At 34.4% G+C, this 21,122-nt stretch overlaps 1 protein-coding gene across 1 annotated transcript in view; it reads left to right on the forward strand.

Annotated features, from left to right (window-relative positions):
• The window catches only part of LOC126881673 (sialin-like), an 81,716-nt gene that overhangs the window by 33,657 nt on the left and 26,937 nt on the right, over positions 1-21,122 (forward strand). Inside the window, exons 3-5 of the mRNA XM_050646068.1 lie at positions 2,156-2,389; positions 5,132-5,306; positions 19,352-19,615. Of these exons, the coding sequence (XP_050502025.1) occupies positions 2,156-2,389; positions 5,132-5,306; positions 19,352-19,615 (673 nt within the window). The remainder of the gene's footprint in view (positions 1-2,155; positions 2,390-5,131; positions 5,307-19,351; positions 19,616-21,122) is intronic.

Genomic DNA, 21,122 nt, shown 5'->3' on the forward strand with positions numbered 1-21,122 from the left:
CTGCTTTATTATTTTCCCATCAAGTTCGATTTTACATCGTAGTGGGTATTTACATAGATGTTGTCATACATTTGGTTTTTTTTGCTGATATTATCATATTGTATTTCTTGGCTGTTGTATTGAAGATGTGTGTTAAACCTTTGGAGATCGTCTTCTGTCTCGGCGATTATTGCGGCGTCGTCTGCGTAACATAATATTTGGATTTCTTTGTTCCCCATTCTTTAACCATGACCTTTACGTACTGCTTCTATTATTTCGTCCATTATTATATTAAAGAGCATTGGGCTTAATAAGTCACCTTGTCTGACTTCGCTTTGTACTGGTATAAACTGCGTTAGTTTTCCATTTATCTTTGCCTGCATTAGAATATGAAAGTAGATGTTTTTGATGGTTTGTATAATATTGATTGGTATGTTTCTTCCATTAAACAGGGAAAATCTATGTCGAAACTATTCCCTGTTACAAAAGGTTTAAGGCAAGGGTGCTGCTTATCACCAACACTATTTAAAATATACATCCAGAAAGCTCTGGAGCAATGGAGGAAAACATTTGTTGGGATGGGAATAACGATTGAAGAAAACTGCTTAACAACTTTGTTTTTTGCTGATGACCAAGTAATTCTTGCCAGCGATGAACATGATATGGATTATATGCTAAGAAAGTTACAGATCGAATATAAAAAATGGGGCCTATGTATGAACATGGAGAAAACGGAATATTTGAGAATAGGAGAGGAAACCGAAGATCCGGAATTAGAGTTAAGAAATATAAGGAAATGAAAGGAATATAGATATTTAGGAAGCATAATATCAGAAGAAGGAACTATAAAAAGAGACATACAGCATAGGATACAGCAAGGAAGGAAAGCAACTCGTATTTTAAATGGACTACTATGGTATAACAAGGTGAAGCTGAACACAAAGTTAACAATCTACAGAACAATTGTGGAACCTATTATAACTTATGGAGCAGAGTGTTGGCAACTCACAGGAAAGGAAAGAAAAAATATAGAAGTAGCGGAAATGGATTACTTACGTAGAGCATGCAGAGTATCTAGATTAGAACATGTACCAAATGAGGAAATAAGACGACAGACAAAGAGTTTATATTCCACGGTTGACCATATAGAAACAAAGAAATTGCTATTGTATGGTCATGTTATGAGGATGTCAGAGGAAAGATGGCCAAAAAGAGCATTAAATTACACACCCATAAAAAGAAGAAGAAGAGGAAGGCCTACAGGAACATGGAAGAAAGGCATAGAACAGTCTATGGCAGATAGAGCTATTGACGAAAACGAATGGGTGGATAGAAAACGATGGCGAGCGAAATGTGGGATGCGGAGGAGACCGTAGGAACCCCACTACTTATATATTATATATGTTTCTTCTATACAGTGTATGTAAGACGTCTTCGACTTGGATGCGATCGAAAGCCTTTGTCAGGTCTATAAAACATAGATATGCTGGTTTATTGTACTCAATGGCCTTTTCTGTGATTCGTCTCAGTACAAATACGGCGTCTAGGCAGGATCTTCCGGATCTGAATCCTTGTTGTTCATCTGATAAAGTTATTAGTTTATTGATTTTGTTGGTTAGTACTTTTGTTGTTAGCTTAAGTGCGGTGTTCAGTAGATTTATACCTCTATAATTGTTGGGGTCTTTTTTGTCTCCTTTCTTGAACATTGGTATTATTATGCTGTTTCTCCATATTTCTGGTATCTTGCGGTGCAATATTAGTTTTTGTATAAGTTTTGTCATCTCTGGGGTCATACTTTCTCCTCCGTATTTTAGAAGCTCGTTGGTTTTTCCGTCTGGTCCTGGCGACTTTCTGATTTGTATTAACTCGATTAACCCTATTTTTGTATTAACTCGACGGTAAAAATTCTATTATATCTATCTGTTGGTGAGAGTGTCCTATCGACAAAAATCAGAATTCACTTTAAAGGTGAATAGTGTAGTATGCAGTTTTTAGTTTGGCCACAAATGACATTAGTTTCTATAAAACCGTTAAATAAATAAAAGTTTGAGTTTTTGCAACAAATATGAGGCATTTGAAATATACCTAACAAACGCTAATTTAAACTTTCACATTACAATTCACATTCAAATTACAACTATGTATTATATGTTTAAACATATATTTTCGTTTTTAGAAAAGTGAATTCGACTGGAACTCTCAGCTTCAAGGATACATTTTAAGCTCTTTCTTCTATGGCTATCTTACCACCCAAGTAATTGGAGGATACTTAGCGACCAAGTTTGGAGGAAAAAATATATTTCTGTACGGTGTAGGTATTACAGCTGTACTTACGTTGTTTACGCCAATTGCGGCCAAAAGCAGTGCCTACTTTTTAATAGCTATTAGAATTGCTGAAGGGATATTTGAAGTAAGTTGAAATAATAAGATATTTGAATATTTTTCTCTAACAGAGGTATTTTTGAATTCACTTTTTTCATAAATTGAACTGTAAATCTTCACAATTGCCCTTATTGGTCTGATTAAAGGCCCAGTATTTTTAAGTGTGTAAAGTTCTTAATTCCCAGCTGCTTCTTCTAGAAGCAATATTCAGAATTATGCTACAATAAAAGATCTGTAGTAAGTAACTACAGTAAGTAACTACATAGTTATGTACAAAGTTTATTGTACGTCAAAGGTTTTAAATTACCATTAAAAAGAGAGGAATCCCGTTAGAATTAAATATAAGAATTAGAATTAAATATAATATATTGAATTCTTCTTGTAGCAAAGTTCTGAAAAAGGATGACGGTTTTTGACAAAACACCGGTTTTCGGTTGTACAGGTTTTTCTTAGGCTAAATTCATAATAAAGCGGTGAACATAGAGGTTAGCTTAGTGGTTTACCTACGCCTACTTACCGCCTACTTACCGCTTAGTTACAACTTAGTAAATTACTTAAATGTGTACTTACCGCTTAGTTACAACTTCGGCACCTCTATCCTCGAAGCACACCGCTTCACTATAAACTAAAACTAATAATTCACTATTCACTATAAACTAATAGGACTTACTTACGGCACCTTACGGGTTAATCTGGCGGTTATAACCGTCAAAAACCGGTTATTCCGAAGCAAGCAAGCAAGCAATTTGATTCAACCCTACCTGTGGGAGATTTTCACCCTATCGAAAAAAGTACATTCGGGTGTAACAATTCATTGGGGCGAGGTGTTTTGACTCGAGTGAAAACAGGGATCACCCAACCTCGCTCCAATGCCCCAGGCCATCCCTTTCCCCCCATCGCACGCTGATGTGCGATGGGGGCACAACTATCGTAGCCAAATGCTCTTCACAATGGAATCCTGGGTAATCAGAAACCAATGTGGTGCCCTAATCGAATTAAAAACTAGGCCAGCGTGAAGCGCTCTATGCTTTTATCTTCTGATTACTTATCCGCAGAACTAAAATTGCTTGCTTGGGCCCCAAGTCATTGTACCAAGCCCCACTGAGCTCAGTCCAATAGCTTGGTGCTCAAATATTTGTTGTTTTTATGTTTTTTATGTTTTTTTTGGTGGCTTGCGCCTTTTTTATATTTTATTGTGGCTTGCGCCTTCTATTTTTCTAAGGGCTGACTTTACCTGATCGTGATGTTGGACCTACGCTTTGGTTACGTGTTTCTTCAGCACTTGGTGTTTTCGAGCTACGAACTATCTACTATTACTTATTTATATTCTTTATCACTTTGCTTTCTCTTTCTCTTTATGTCTCTCTATATTTACTTTACTTTATTCCACTATTTGTTGTTTAGGACGTTTGTGCTTCCATCGGTGGAAAGCGTCATACCCTAACATCTCTCGCAGGATGAGACTTGGGTGGTGCTCTAGTTCCGCGAATTTGACCCTCGCCTTATCTGTCATCATTTCGGTGACTCTCACATGTTGTAGTTCTCTTAACAGGAATCTGTCAGCGACATATTTCGGGACGCTGGCTGCTTCTCTTAGGCTGCTCTTGTGAACCGCTTGTATCTTCTTTTTGTGAGTTTTACATACTTGTCCCCATGCGAGAGATGCATACCTATGTTAATACCGGTAATATTATGCTGTTTATTAGTCTTAACATCGTTTTATTCTTAGTTTACTTTTTCTGCCTGTGAGTCCTCTTAATGTTGCTCTTGCCATGTTGGCCTTCTGGACTGTGGCTTCTACGTGTTTTTGGAAGGTTAATCCTTTGTCCATGATGACTCTCAGGTATTTAGCTTCATTTTTCTACTCGATGGGGTTGTTCTGCACCGTCAGTTGTTCTTCTGGCTGTTGCTTCCTTTCTTATACATATAGTATCGCTTGCGTATTTTCGGAGATGATGGTGATCTCCACTTTATACTCCATTCCTCGATGTCTTCTAACGCTGTTTGCAGGTTGGCCACTGCTATATCTACGTTTCTATGTTTGGCCGCTTTCGCTGTGTCGTCTATATTAACATTCTTGAGATATATCCAAAATGGCATGACTTAGAAAATCGTGTAACTTTCCACAAATTTTCTTACACATTTTTAACTATGTGTAGTAAAAAAGGTGTAACTAAACATCCTGCCATTTTGAATAATGTCTACTTAAATTATTTATTTTATATTACACTTTATGTTATGACTCAGAAAATCACGGAAGCAGGGTGAAAATTTTCCACAGAATTTTCCAAGGGACAAGTGCAGTTAAACATTAGGAGACGTCATGCCAACATTTTTTTCCATCATTTTCAAATAATTATGTTTAATTTATTAAGTTGGCAGGACTCAGAAAATTATGAAAATTTCATTATTTTAATTATATATGTTCGTATATCCATATACACTCTTAGTCCTTTTGTAACCCTCCTGCCCAAAAAATGTTCTTCATAAAATTGATAGAATGCTGTCATTCTATGGATATGGCAGGACTCAAAAATTCATCGCAACTTCACATTTTTTTCCTCGTGGAAAATCTAATTTTCCCAGGAAAATGTCACAGGAAACCCGTGGATTTTTCCATAAATTGTAAGTACCTCTTCTAAGCTTCCAGTATTGCTAAGGGGAGGACTTAGAAATTCGTGGTAGAAGTTCTGTTAATATCTCCCAGTTTACATAATCTTGTTAAGGGTTGTGCTAAACAGTATAGATTTAAAGCTATTTTTTCTCACAGGGTGTTACTGTTCCCGCAATAAACGCCGTATGGGCACAATGGTCTCCCCCATTGGAAAGAAGTCGTTTGATAACGATATCCTATTCGGGAAGCTTTGTAGGAACTGTTGTGGCGATGCCTGTGTGTTCCCTCCTTGCGGCATCCATGGGCTGGGAAAGCATATTTTATACATTTGGTAAGGTATATATTTACTGGTTGAAATATATAGATGTTATCTATAGATTTTATTGCTAAAACTATTATAATGACAGTAGTTAAATATTACATTATTCATAGGTACCGAGAACCAGTATATTACAAATTATAAGCTATAAAAAAATATTAGTTATAAAAAAATAATAAATATAAGTTATAAAAAAATTTCTTAATGATATATCTATTGTTTTTGCAGTAAATATAAAAGAAAATAGAAACTGAAAGTGTTTCTCAGAAAATATCTTATACTATTTAATCACCGGCAAAATTAATTGCCCACCTTGTATTTCTTTCAATTTGCAGAAATTTTCAATTTTGGACCACATTTTATGAAAGATGCGGAGAACTACTTTTGAGGAAAAGAAAACAATAAAGTTATTGAAAAAAGGGCGTTTATCAAGGAATGCTTAGCAAAAATCCAATGTTTAAAAATCTTCGAATAAAATTCAGATATATTCAAATATAAAAAATAATAAGTTTTTCTATGGATGCTACACAATATGCAACTTCTCTCACTACTTACATACATTCAAAATGAACAATTTCTCAGGCAGTGAGAAAAGTCGGCCATTGCAATGAGAAATATATTTTTTCTCACGGGTTCTCCTACGGATTTCCATATCGACGGTGGAAAGGCAGGACCTCGTAACTGACAAATTTTCAACAATGAGTTACTTCGGTTTTCGCTTTAGAATAAGTGTAGCGGCGCCTATTAACCAGCGGTTAAAGCTGTGAAAATCTCCGAAAGGCTTTAAATTACAGAAAACGGTACTACTAAACATAATAAGAGACTAAATGAATAATGATTCGGTTTTTTTGGTCTCCTGTTAAATCATCATCATGCCACTTACAAGTTCCTGACAGTTGCCCCTGAGAGCAAAAAGTTTGTGTCTTTGTTGTATTTGTCGCATGCCAACTCAGAATTGCCAGTAAACTAAAAAATAAGTAGAAGAATAAGATTGTGTAGTAGTCGGAAGTTACCCCCGAGAGAAAAAAGTTTAATGTCGTTGAAAAAAAAAAGTCTAGTTGTTGTATTTGTCCCATGCCAACTCAAAATGTCTACTAAATCAAAGAAGAAAAAGAAGATTGTGTATGGACAGACAGTTGTCCCTAGCGTGAGTTTTTTTATCTTGTCATGTTTGTCCCACAACAACCAAAATTTTCAGTTAACTAAAGAAGAAAAAGAAGAAGAAGAAGCAAATTGTACAATGTACTTACTCCAAATTGTAAGTGAATAAGGGATTTTTCTCTTATTCCCCGACGATGAGCTGGCCAAATATCCAAGTAGGTGGAGACCAATAAACTGAAGAAGAAGAAGAAGACAAGTTCCTGCCTTTCCGCCGTCGATATAATGATCGCCGTTTCCATGGTAACATGCACAATACAAACACAATTATTTATTACAACGTAGAATGAAGTAAACACTTCTGTTGTATATAGGTATATTATAAATTTATTAAAAAATTTTTAAAATTCATCCACAAGGGAGTGGTTGTACAAAACGTTTTCGGTCAAACTGACCATCCTCAGTGTAAACGTCCAGTGTACAAGTAATTGAAACTAGCCACTTGAATAGGTGTAAAACCTCAAAATAACATTATTGCTACATTATGAGCTGTATAGTAATCGACAATAAGTCGATGTCTTAAGATTAAAAATGTATCACATGTGGATGTATGTCATCCTTGCTCGGAATTAGCATAAGGTTGTGATCAGGTGAGAGGTTAACAACCAACTCTTCAGTTGGTTGTTAACCTCTCACCTGATCACAACCTTGTGCTAATTCCGAGCAAGGATGACATACATCCACATGTGATACCAACTCTTCAGTTGGTTGTTAACCTCTCACCTGATCACAACCTTGTGCTAATTCCGAGCAAGGATGACATACATCCACATGTGATACATTTTTAATCTTAAGACATCGACTTATTGTCGATTACTATACAGCTCATAATGTAGCAATAATGTTATTTTGAGGTTTTACACCTATTCAAGTGGCTAGTTTCAATTACTTGTACACTGGACGTTTACACTGAGGATGGTCAGTTTGACCGAAAACGTTTTGTACAACCACTCCCTTGTGGATGAATTTTAAAAATTTTTTAATAAATTTATAATATACCTATATACAACAGAAGTGTTTACTTCATTCTACGTTGTCTTAACAAAGGTATACAGCCAACTACAGGGTTTACCCTTTTAATGTTTTAATTATTTATTAATGTTGTCAAATAAAACGTGTTGAAGCCAAACTTACCAGGAATTACCTTTCAAAACTGTTCAAAAATAACTGTTAATTAGAATTTTAAATAAATAACGTATATCAATTTTAAGAATATTAAATACCTACATCAATATGTATTTTATTTCAATTTATGCATATAATATACCCAAAAGCACCTAAATTATTTAATTTTGAAATTTGAACTCTTGACAAAACCGCATCCATAGAAAAAGTACAGTGTACAACACATGAGGAAATGACATATTTCTCCCTCGCTTGATTTGCTGCACTCGACTCGTGCCTCGGCTCGTGCCAACAAACTTCTACGCTCGTGAGAAATATGTCTTTTTTCTCACTTGTTGTACAATATACTATTTTAATCTAATAGCACACAAAATGATATTTAAAATATATATCGTGCCAGATTAAAAACAATGGAAAACTTTCTCTGGTTACACCATCCGAGGCTTCTAAAAATGCAAGCCATAACGGATGCTGAGACTGAAGAAGATGAGGGAATTTTACAATTTATAATTCACATCCCATCTGCTCAGGCGGTAAATTTGCAGCGAGAATTAAAAACTATTAAATAAGCATAAATAAGTAAATACATGCACGCAGAGTAGTATCCTGGTTCCGTCAGAGTGAAGAGCCTATGTATCTCCTGAAGAGGGGGTAAGAAGTCCCGAAACCAGTAGAGATGCTTTCTGTACTCTCTGATTGAACTAGAATATGATACAACTGCAGTTTCCGGTTGTAACAAAATTGAAAATGTTTATGGTACATTCCATGTCAAATCACTCAGGCAAAAACTTTTGGATCTCCGATTTTTCTGAAACTTGGTGCATAGCTTCCGTGGAACGTAAAAATAAGATATTTAAGATTAAAAAATCTTCTTCCTCTTTTTTTTTCTCAAAATGTTATTTTATGCGATTTTACAGTGATTTGGTGTTTATTTAAACAAATTTGCATTTTCTATCGTAAAGTATCAATGGAAAAAATAATATTTTAATAGAAGGGACTCAAAGTTTTTGATCCAATTTTATAGTGTAGAAAATTTGATAAAAATAATAAACTTAAAAATAAAACCCATAACTAAATTAAAATTCATGGTGACGTTTCAATTATTACTTTAATTAAATAAAAGTAATGTTATTACTTTTATTAAAGTAATAATTGAAACTTCACCATGAATTTTAATTTAGTTATGGGTTTTATCTTTAAGTTTATTATTTTTATCAAGTTTAATGGTGTAGAAAACGTTAAAATACTTTTTACATTTTCCTCCATTCCCAAAATACATCATAATCGATTTGGCTGAAAATTTGCCCACAGATAGTCAAAATGTAGGACTTTATGTGGTTAGAAGGATTTGAATTATATTACAATACCAATAAAGTTACATGCAATAATACCACACTCAAAAGTATCCCAGTCGGGATAGCATGTGACCTTGCATGCCGAGCTGCCCAAAATTTTATTTTTCTAATCTTTAGGGGAGTCAATAGTAACCAAAATTTAAAACCGCGAATGAATTCCTCCGTTACGTTAGCCGCCATCTTGATTTTAAAGGATAACCGTTTTTGCTCAATATCTCCGCCATTTTTAACTTTTCGACAAAAATGGTATGAACTGAAATTGTTCCAGATAAATTTTATTTACAATTATTACAATTTCTTTTTAACAATTTTTGTCACGAGGTCGATATTTTCCCAGTTAATTGTACTTACAGTAGACGCCTATATTATTGACTATAATATTGCATGTAACTTTTTTGGTATTGTAATATGATTCAAATCCTCCTAACCACTTAAAAACCTATGTTTTTGCTATCTGTGGGCGAATTTTCAGCCAAATCGATTATGACGTATTTTGGGAACGGAGGAAATTGTAAAACAAGGTATTTTAATGTTTTGTACACTATAAAATTTGATCAAAAACTTGTTTTGAATAAAAATAACTTCTTGTTATAATGCCATATAATGACATTTTTGATCCCCTCTATTAAATAGTTATGTTTTCCATTGATATTTTACGATAAAAAATGAAAATTTGTTTAAATAAATACCAAATCACTGTAAAATCGCTTAAAATAACAGTTTGGAAAAAAAAAAAAGAAGAAGACAATTCGACCTTAAATGTTTTATTTCTATATCCCGCAGATGCTATATACAAATTTTCAGACAAATTGGAGATCCAAAAGTTTTTTTTATCCAAAATTGACTGATTTGAAATGGAATCACCCTTATTCATTTTTAATTTATATATTTACTCTATTTGGAGTACGAAGGGAACCATTCTCGTTTTAAATTTACCGCCTGAGCAGATAGGATGTAAATTACACATTGTAAAATTCTCTCATCTTCCTAAAGTCTCAGCATCCGTATGGCTTGCCTTTTTATACCATCTTCTGATTCGCCCAAGGCCTCTCTAAAGTTATTTTCAGAGTATACGTTAAATATTGCTGGGGACAGTATGCAACCCTGTTTAACTCCCTTTTCGACTATAAAAATGTCGGACAATTCATTTTCGAATCGAATTTATTGTTGGAGATATACGTTTGAGATCAGTCTTAACATCCTTACCATCGAGTCCTGATATTTGTAGTTTCCCATGAATTTTCACTCGTTTATTATCTCTTAGTCTGCATGTAACTCATGATTAAAATAACGTTTGTGACACATGATGAAAAAATAAGCACTCATCTCTCTCAAAAATATCAAAAAAACTGAATAATTAATATGATAATGGTTAGAGATGTGAATATGTAGGTCAGTCCAATAAAATGGTCTCGTATTTAAAATACTAAAAAATTCTAACGGATCTAAGATTTTTTACTTTCTATATAAATATTCTTTGAATATAATTATAGCGGAAGTAAATATTAATAGAGTATAAGAGAGTCCCATGAAACTATTCCACCAAAAGGAAACTAGACTTGTTGGATACTTACTTAAACAAAACTTCGGATTTTTCTATCCCTCTAACTGTTTATTGGTACACATGTATATACATATAATATAAAAAAAAAACAACAAGAAAAAAGGTTTGCTATTTCGGGTGTTTCGATGAGAACAATATTATTTTTGGCCATATTTTTTTTTTTGTATTGTTCGTCCGCTATAACTTTTCCCATGCGTCACGATTCATGTTCAAACAAATTAAGTCAAAACATAAAGTAAAACGAACGTCGATGTTTATATACATTTTGTATACTGTATACTATACTACATACATCGGCGTACGTTTCACTTTATGTTTTGACTTAATTTGTTTGAAAATGAATCGTGACGCATGGGAAAAGTTATAGCGGACGAACAATATCAAGCAATTACATAATTTGATAATAAAATAAAAAATTTTAATTGGTTAAAAACTGGATAAAGAGCTTTGTCAGCTACCCTGCCTAGAGAATAAATAAAAAAATTAAAAGCAAAAGATTTTCTATATCTAAACTATTATATAGGGAGGTTCAAAATTATGGAATAAATTCATTTCTTCGAAAATTTTTTGCTCAATTAGAAATCCAATGAAATCAATTAATTTGTGGTCATCTGATTGAATACAACCAATAAAACCAACATTATACTGAAAACAGATCCCATGGGCTGTTTTTACTCAATCATGTAGCTATGGATACCTACATTTCGTTTCATTTCGAATTCAATATTTCAAAATGTCATGATTTGGTTGTAATATTGATGAGAATATTAATGAAATTATCGAATCAAATATACCAAAGAATACTGTTTACAAAAAATTTTCTATCCGAATAACCCTCGAACATTGATAAATGCTCAAAAATTTTTTAACAACTTTCTCAAGCTTGTTGCTTACAGGCAACAGACCGACGCCGTAGGCGGAGGTCTGTTTCCAAACAACAAGCTTTCGAAATCTGTTATAAAATTTTTTCGAACAATTATCAATGTCCTTGGGTTATTACTACTGAAAATAGACCACTTAGGAGAAAAATTCACGAGATAGATCAATTTTTATTTTTAACAGCCAAGTTCTCCGATCGGAGGGTACCGACCTCCTTCGCTGACGCCGACTACTCCGTTATCACATAATCGAAGTAAGACTCTCAGAGTAGCCGACGTTACCGATGGAGACTGGCGGCACACTTTGTCGGCAGTTAACCTGTTAAATTATGTTCTTGTAGGAGCTATCCTCCTCCTCTATCTGTTCTCCTTCGTAAGGATGTAGTGGCGTCATGTAAGTCGTTTGACTATTTCTGTCCAATCCAATTATCTATCTCCTGTGCGTGTTGTTTTGCTTCGGAGAATGAGTAACCAGTCATGTCCTTTATTTGGTCCGACCATCGTAATGGAGATCTTCCTCTGAATCTTTTGCCCTCTACGTTGCCTTTAACTATCATTCGTTCCATGCCTTCTCTTCTTCTAGTTATATATCCAAAATATCTCAGTATATTTTGGTTGATAGTTGTGCTGATTCTAGTTTTTATGTTAAGTTCGGCTAATATTGAATTATTTGTGCGATGTGCGGTTCATGGTATGCGCAACATTCTCCTGTAGACCCACATTTCAAATGCCATTATACGTTTTGAATCTGCTTTTTTGATGGTCCAAGTCTCTGAAGCGTAGGTGGCGATAGGAAATATTAAAGCTTGAACAAGGCGTAATTTTGTGTTTTTTGTAATGTCAGTATTCTTCCATATTTTTGTAAGCTTGGCTGTTGCCGATCTGGCCATTATGATGCGCCTACGGATCTCATCTTCGCATCCTCCACTGTTAGTAATAACGGAGCCTAAGTAATTAAATTGTCTGACCACTTCGTAACCTTCCAAGTCTCTTATCTCCGGTTGGTTGTTTCTAATTATATCAATAATCATTACTTTGGTTTTCTGTATATTTATCTTCAAACCATATTCCGTACTCACCATTCCTATCCTATTCATAATTTCTTCCAGTTTTTCTGGTGAAGACGCCAATATAACTGTGTCATCAGCATAACGTAGGTTTTTTAATTTTTTTTCTCCTATCGGTGCTCCACCTTGCCATTCCTCAAAAACTTGACGCATAATGTGTTCACTGTATACATGTATTGAATAGAATGGGGGATATTATACATACATCCCTGCCGCACTCCAAATTTTAATTTGAAATTTTTCGAAACCACGTTATTAACTCTTACATTAGCGGTGTTATTTACATATTGTTATGATCTACTTTTTATTTCTTTAATATCAGTTAATCTTTATGTGATTACTCCAATTAATTATTTAATCAATTATCCAATTGTCGCAAATCATACAAAAAAAAAATAAGAAAAAATCTCAGGATGCCTTTTTATAATACAAAAAAAATATTTAAATTATCTTATGTTATACTTATCTTCCCTCGTGGTTTCAGTATCTCTTAGTTGGTTCTAATCGGGAAAAAATATTAGGAAAGGGAATTAAATAGAAATATAAAATAAACATACAGAATTGTCTTTTGTTATCAAAATCAATACTCTAAAAATCCATCAAATTTAAAACCTGTGGACACAGCTGTCCGAATGAAATTTTTACCACTTAAATTTATTCTAGTTAAAAAAAAAACAATTTATCGGTTTGTTCCCGATGACTTTGATAAAACAAGCTAGACAAACAAATTTAGGTATTCGCAAAATTACCTATACTTCCTATTTACTTTTTGAAATATTGGAATCTTAATTCATATGCTTTTACTCAAAATTTTAGTTTCCGAACATAAAAAAATCTTTCACATAAATTGGCTGACCTTTTGCTTCACTCATGAGTCTGATGTCTTCTCTTGACCCAAAACAGCTATCCCTCGTTGACTATGTTAGGCTACCCATCAAAGCCCTCTCCGTTCTCAAGCTTCAAATCAGCATACCAGCACCAATTCTCCAACAAAACACAAACTCAAAAAATTCTCTCCTCTCCTTCTCAAAATAATACAGAATCTAAGAGGTATTTCGTCTCAATTTGATCTGTCTCTCGTTCCACTTTTCAGCTCTATTCTCCACTATCAAAACACCCACTGGTACGTGCTATCTAACTATCCACGAAAACGTTGACTGCTCTTCAGCGATGCCAATAACATAATAATTCCTCTTTCCAAAACTATCTCAACATTCAAACAAAACTTTCCCCATTCCAAAGTGCCTAGCCAATCAGAAACATTTATCTCCCCACCTTCCTTTTTTATTTGAAAACAAACAGTCATTCTCTCAAAAATATTCCTACCCAAACTTATGACTTTTCGGAAATTATCTAAATATTCCCATCATTAAACAAACATATTTAAAATTCCAAACTTTCTGTACCTTAATCTTCTTTACTATGGCTTTTGCCCTCGTGCATAACAAAACACCGTTATAATCTCCAAATACCCTGAACAATTATTGTTTCATATCACTTTCTCCCCTAATTTGTTCTATTTTTCAGGGAAAAAACTTACTAACGATAAATCACTTCTTAAAAACTACTTATAATAAATAGTTACAAATCAATGTACAGGGTGGATCAAATTTATGTGCCCGCGTTATATTAAAAAAAATTAAAATTTTTATTCTACCTTTGATTGATAGATTGATCCACAATAATATAAAGTGCTTGTAATAGATAGATTAGTTGTTCCGGCGTACCCATTTCTCTCAATATGTTTCTATGTTAAACTCTTGAGATTTTTCGATAATTTGACGAATATTAAGAATGTGTTCTCTTGTTCCCGTACCTGGGACGAATCCGCATTTTTCTGGGGGAATTTGCGGTAAGAGAATGGATTTTAATCTTTCATTGATTATTGTTAGAAGTACTTTGCTCGCGTGAGATATCAACGCTACTGTACGGTAATTACTGCAATCTGTCGGAGAACCTTTTTGGTATATGGGGATAAACGTGAGTTTACCCCAGTCATTTGGCCACTTTCCGGTATTCCAGATCTCATTGCAAATTCTAAGCATTACTTCCGTCCCTAATTCTCCCATTTCTTTGAGTATTTCAGCTGTTATTCCATCCTCTCTTTGTGCTTTTCTACATTTTAGCTTTTTTGTTGCCGACTCAATTGCTGATTTCAATATTTGAGCTATAATAAACTCTAAAACCTCTGGGTACAATTGACTAGGTTTTTTTGGATTTCTCTGAGGATATTCATCAGCGGCTCAGATGTAATGATCAACATTTAAAATAAATCTGTAGTCGTGGCAATACTTGAACACTTTCTGGTGTATTGCTTCCATAACCTGCGGTAATCTTTGTTCCTTGCTTCTTAAGCTTCTTTTTAAAGCTGCCAAAATGGAACTAATGCTGATAATTACTTCTAGAATACGTACCTTTGGGCTCTATTACTCAACGGTGGGATGTGTGAGACATAAACAAATATTAGAGTATCATGTTTTGAAGTACTGTTTACATTATTCAAATAACACTTCTTTTAGTTTTAAACATGACTTTTGTCCACCTAGCTTGCACTCATCGAAACACTGTGTGCCAGTGGTGAACTCATCGGTGCTCTTCAACTTCTTTGTAACTCTGGTCCTTGTAAATGGAATAAGTGTTATTCAAGCAATGCTTCGTCAGGTTTAGTACATCCTGGCGTAGATACAGGGAGGGGTCAATGGATCCATGGGCCCCCTATTGTATTGGACACTTTCCCATGACCCTACGGACTATTTCCGTGTTTCATCCGTAATACGGAAAGAGTCCCACGAGAGCTCAATCCTTTTGCTACCGTAGGTATCTGGGATGAGTGAATTTTATCCTTAGAGCAAGTGTAAGTCGTATAACCTGGATAATATAATATTCGCGGTAAATTCCCCCCCCCCCATTTTATGAATTTCTAGATCCGCGCCTGTAGTGTATCCTGTGGTGTTGGATATATTTTATCCTTATTGATGGTAACCTGCTGGTATCCGTAATGGTAATCCCGCTTTATGTACTTTTAGTACGAACTGATTAGAAGAACCAACATTTGATTGCAGAAGAAATTGAAGATTATTATAATCACGTTAGTAGATAAATTGACCAAAAGGATTTTCTTCTTCTTCTTCAGATGTAAATCCACTAATGGATGTTAGTGATCACATTTTCCATTAACTGTCTGTTTCTTGCAATGTGTTTCAGAGATTGTATGTCGTTAAACCCTGTCCATTGCCTTATGTTTGGGAGCCAGGACATTTTCTTGCATCCTATTCCTCTCTTGCCTTCAATTTTACCCTGGATTATAAGTTGGAGGAACTGGTATTTTTCGTTTCGCATGATGTGACCCAAATACGACGTTTTTATATTCTTGATGTTTTCGAAAAGTTGGCGTTCTTGGTTGATTCTTTTAAGGACATCTACATTTTTGACTTTCGCCGTCCATGGTATCTTTAGGATACGGCGATAAAGCTAAATTTCTAAGGCTTCTAATCTGTTTATATCTCTCGTTTTGAGTGTCTAGCCCTCTATGCCATATAGCACCACCGACCACACGTAGCATTTAGTAAACCTTAGTCTCAGTGTAAGATCGAACTCTGAACAGGTCAGTACCTTCCTGAATTTTACGAAAGCTTGTCGAGCTTGCTCAATGCGACATTTTACTTCCCTGTCCGATGCCCAGTCTTCAAAAAGCCACGTTCCCAGGTATTTAAATTTGCTCACTCTTTCAATGGAGTTAGTATTCAGTGTTATGGTGGAATTTTCAAATGCATCCAAGTTTCTGGAGATGATCATGAATTTGGTCTTTTTGGTATTAATCTCTAATCCCATTCGCTTACTGTATTCTCCGATTATAGTGACAAGTTGTTGAAGATCTGCTATGTTGTCACAAATTAAGACAGCATCATCAGCATATCGTATGTTGTTGATCAATACCCCATTCACTTTGATTCCCATCTCTGCATCTTCCATAAACTTCCTGAAATATGGCTTCCGAATAAATGTTAAATAAAAGAGGGGAAAGCACACACCGAATATGGGTTTGGATATAGTAGAATTGTCTATTTTTAATTATGCTGCCTGATACCAGTACAGGTTTTAAATGCATCTTATGTCTTTTTGGTGTATATCAAGCTTCTTGAGGATCTGTATTAACTTGTGATGTTGGATACGATCAAACGCTTTCTCGTAATATAAAAAGCACGCCCTTCCTCTGATCGTAACAATTTTGGACCAACACCTGTGTTGCTACTATTGCTTCTCTTGTTCCTAAACCTTGTCTAAACCCAAACTGAGAATCACTAATGTCCCATTCACATCTTTTCTATAATCTTTGATGTAGTATTTTTAAGAATATTTTTAAAGTGTGACTCATCAGGCTAATGAGTCTGTGATCCTCATATCTTTTTGCATTGACTTTTTGGATAGGGGAATAAATGTAGAGAGCAACCACTGCTGAGGATAGCAACCAGTTTCATAAATAAATAAGGGAAAATGAAAATGTAGTATGTCAAAGTGTGTAAATAATTTTATTTCCTTAGCTGAGCGCTTTCGACATAAACGTCATCATCGGAGCTAATGGTCAAATACTAAAAAAGTACCGCTACATAGAGGTGTAAAAAAGTGCATCTTAGGAATGTACATTTGATTTTTAAATTTTGAATGCTAACTTAGTCCTCCGTACAACAGCAAACAGCAAAAAAAACAGAAAGAAACGGCCACATACACGTTGCACAAAAACATTTAAACTTTTTTCATGGTCCGGGTGTCGATATCACCCGTCCATCCTTGGCCTAGTAACAACAGCTGACTGACATGTTACTAGGCCAAGGATGGACGGGTGATATCGACACCCGGACCATGAAAAAAGTTTAAATGTTTTTGTGCAACGTGTATGTGGCCGTTTCTTTCTGTTTTTTTGCTGTTTGCTGTTGTACGGAGGACTAAGTTAGCATTCAAAATTTAAAAATCAAATGTACATTCCTAAGATGCACTTTTTTACACCTCTATGTAGCGGTACTTTTTTAGTATTTGACCATTAGCTCCGATCATGACGTTTATGTCGAAAGCGCTCAGCTAAGGAAATAAAATTATTTACACACTTTGACATACTACATTTTCATTTTCCCTTATTCATTCAAGTGTGTACAAACTTATCAGTCTTTCAACTATTTTCATAAATAAAATTAAATATTTTATGTAGTGGTGAAATTCTCCTTTTATCCAGTAGTTTGAGTATTTCTGAAGGGATTTCATCTGGTCCAGGTGCCTTATTGTTTTTTAAATATAATATTGCCTTTTCTATCTCCTCTTTAGTGATTGAAGGGCCAGTCAGCTGGTCGTCTGTATAAACTTCACTCATGGGTCTTTCGTCATGAAAGAGCTCCTGGATACAGTTTTCCCATATACGAGAAAAGGGAAAGGGTTTTACTCTAATTTAAATATAGTCCGTCTAGAAAGTATCCGGAATTTCATATTTTTCCTAATTTTAATAGATTTCCTTTTTGTAACAGTTTAAGACAAAAGTAATGCATCAAGTAGGTTATGCCGAGTAGGTTATGGACAAAATCGCATGACAACACCATCTGTCAAATATTGTTGTTTGTAAACGGACTTAAGATTTGTGAAATATTGTCGCAAGTGGAAAAAAGAAAAGTGGTGGAATATTTGTATAGAAACGTTATCCGAAACGTTAAAAAGTAGTGCAATTGACTGAACTCGGAAAAAGTGCAGTGTCGGACAAAAAAAGGATAAAAAAGGATAGTTTCGGGTAGACCGCGTAATATTCGCGGAAACAATTTAAATGCTTTAGTGGCTTTAGGACGACAAAATCCGCGCCTAGGCTTTCGAGAATTAGCGAACAGATTTGGAAATCAACGAAGAATTAAAGTGTGTCCAGAAACTGTCCGCATGTCACTGAAAAAGCAAGGCTATATTGCTACATATCAAGGAATCCAAACAAAGTTCCTACAATGACACCTCTGCAAAGGCAACGAAGATCAGATTTTTGTCAACGTTTTCGAGAAGATAGATAATTTTAATAATGTCTTTATTTCTGATGAAAGTTGTTTCCAGCTTGGTGCAAATCATCTAAAAGTCCTATCAATAGAAAATGTTACCGTTCAAATTTCCAAATTTCGCACTAAAATAATGGTTTGGGGAGCAATATCTCAGCGTGGTACTACACCTCTCTGTATAGTTAATGGTACTGTTGATAGTACGAAATATTGTGACATCCTAAATGGTTTTCTTCTTGAAACTGCTCATGTTTCATATCCGGAGGGGTGGCGTTTTCAGCAAGATAATGCAAGATGCCATACTTCTGCTTATACTCAATCTTGAATGCAAGAACACGAATTGGCAACAATTTCGTGGCCAGCAGCATCTCCAGTTCTTAGCCTCATTGAAAACTGATGGGGACTGATAAGGATTAAAGAGGAACGAGCAGCGCCACGAGATAAAAGAGGTTTGGTTCGGTCAGTTTTACAGGCCTGGAACACCATTACCGAAAATTATGGCCTTGACTTAGTTTCGGGTGTACCTGGACGTTTAGTTAAGTGTTTAGATTTAAATGGAGGGTGTATAAGTAAATGAGATCATTTATTTGTTGAAATTTTATATATCAAGTGATAGAAGTAAATACCGTAAAATTATAATTCTGCTTTCTTTTTTCCGGATACTTTCTAGACGGACTATATATTAAATTATTTCAATAGAATTAAAAATTTTGAGTAATTATTATTTTATATGATTATTTTAATATTCTGTGTTTGTAAAAATAAGATTATTTAATCGTTTGGAACACACTTAGTGGAATGATTGGGCTAGTTACAAATCACATTCACACTCAAATCAACAAACATAAACTCAACCAACCACTTGCGGTTTGATTAACAATCTACTGTTTTAGGTGCAGTTGGCCTACTTTGGTGTGGATTTTGGATGTTTATTGTATCTGATACGCCAGCTGGAGACTCGTCAATTAGTGCGAAGGAACTAGAATACATACAAAAATCCATCGAAAGTGAAAACAGCCAAAAGAACGAAGAAAATACGCCGGTACCATGGCTTTCCATGTTCACTTCTTTACCAGTGTGGGCTATTGCCGTTGGGTTTTTCTGTGAGACTTGGGGGTTTTATACCATGCTCACGTACTTACCTAAAATTATGAAAAGTAAGTGAATTATTTAGATCATGTATTTTTTTCTGCTAAGACCAACGGCACGAAGGCTCTAGTTTCAATCGGTGCACCCTCTCATCGATCAAAACCAAATATCTTACACCGACCTTATATTATGACTACTAGTTCAGAGAAATAAGATTTTTCTCGTGACACATCCCCCTCCACGCCGAAACCAAATTTTTGATTAGTATGTACATCAATATTAATAACCTATATGTTTCCTGCTGTCGATTTTGATAATATACACAGTTATAAACAAATGAAAATCAAAAAACGGTAAATTTTCGCTTTTTTCGTCTATTACCAAAAAGTGAAGCCTTCTAAACAAAGGGCCTAGCCGGGTAAGATGGTGAAAAGTGCCCCCAATCGAATTTAAATTCCATATAGGCCACTTTTTAGCACATATAGAGTAACTCACTTTCTGAAATTTTTAGCCCCCTAGGTGGTCACGTGACCCCCCTAGAGCCTAATTAGGCTTTTTATGTTTTTATTTTTTCTCTCAGCCGCATCAAGAGCTAGCCAAAAACTTTATTTAAAAAAGTTGTAATTTTCAAAAAGATCTACATGAAAAAATTTTTTTTTTTTATTTTTTGGCGGGAAATTCGAATTTTTAGAACAATTTTAAACATTTAAATACCTCTGAAAAAAAAACTAAGACACTCGTTTTTACGAAAATTAATTATAATATGTATTTTTGTACAATCTTTCACCCTTAATTTTTTCAGATTTTTAAAATTGGTGAAACGTACCTTTAAAAATAAAAAACCGCATTTTTTTCGGCTTTTTTTTCGTTTTTTGATACAATTTTATACATATTTTTCAAAAAATTTAACACCGTCACTAGAATAGGTAAAAAACTGAAAAATAATTGGGGTTTGCTTAATAAAAATTATTTGTAACGATATCCATTTTCAAGATACAGGGCGTTGAAGAAAACAAAATTTTACATATTTTTTACGATTTTGCCGAAACTACTGGCAACATTGTAATAAAACTTGGCGGGTTTTAAGAGGTAGTTATTGTGCATGTTTTGACATACAATTAAGGATTTGATATTTATCATTGGCGCGCATAGGGGTAATGGTCTGAACTTTTCAAAGAAAAAAAGATAGTACGCCACTGACATATTTCAAATTAACAATCATTTTTGAATTCCTCGTTCAATTTTCAATAAAAAATCTATCTTTTCATTTTTTTATACGACGCGCCGTTTTGCTGCAAAAAATAAAATATCTTAACGCTTCCAAAGTATTCGAATTATGTGTGTGTGTATGTGTGTGAAAAAATGGCTTGGATGGGAGTCCGTTAGCCACAGATTTTTATTTTATTTTTACCTCAATTTATTAGTTTTGTTTTATTTATACGTATTTCACTTAAATGATTATATTTGTTTCTTTCAAGTAGTTTATGAGTAATTTAAATATTTCCATTTTATGACAACTTAGTAGATATTCTATACTAATTGGAAAATGAACTTGTGTTTGCCGTAAATTGTAAT

The sequence above is a fragment of the Diabrotica virgifera genome, chromosome 3 (assembly GCF_917563875.1).
Source record: "Diabrotica virgifera virgifera chromosome 3, PGI_DIABVI_V3a".
NCBI classification, from domain to species: Eukaryota; Metazoa; Arthropoda; class Insecta; order Coleoptera; family Chrysomelidae; genus Diabrotica; species Diabrotica virgifera.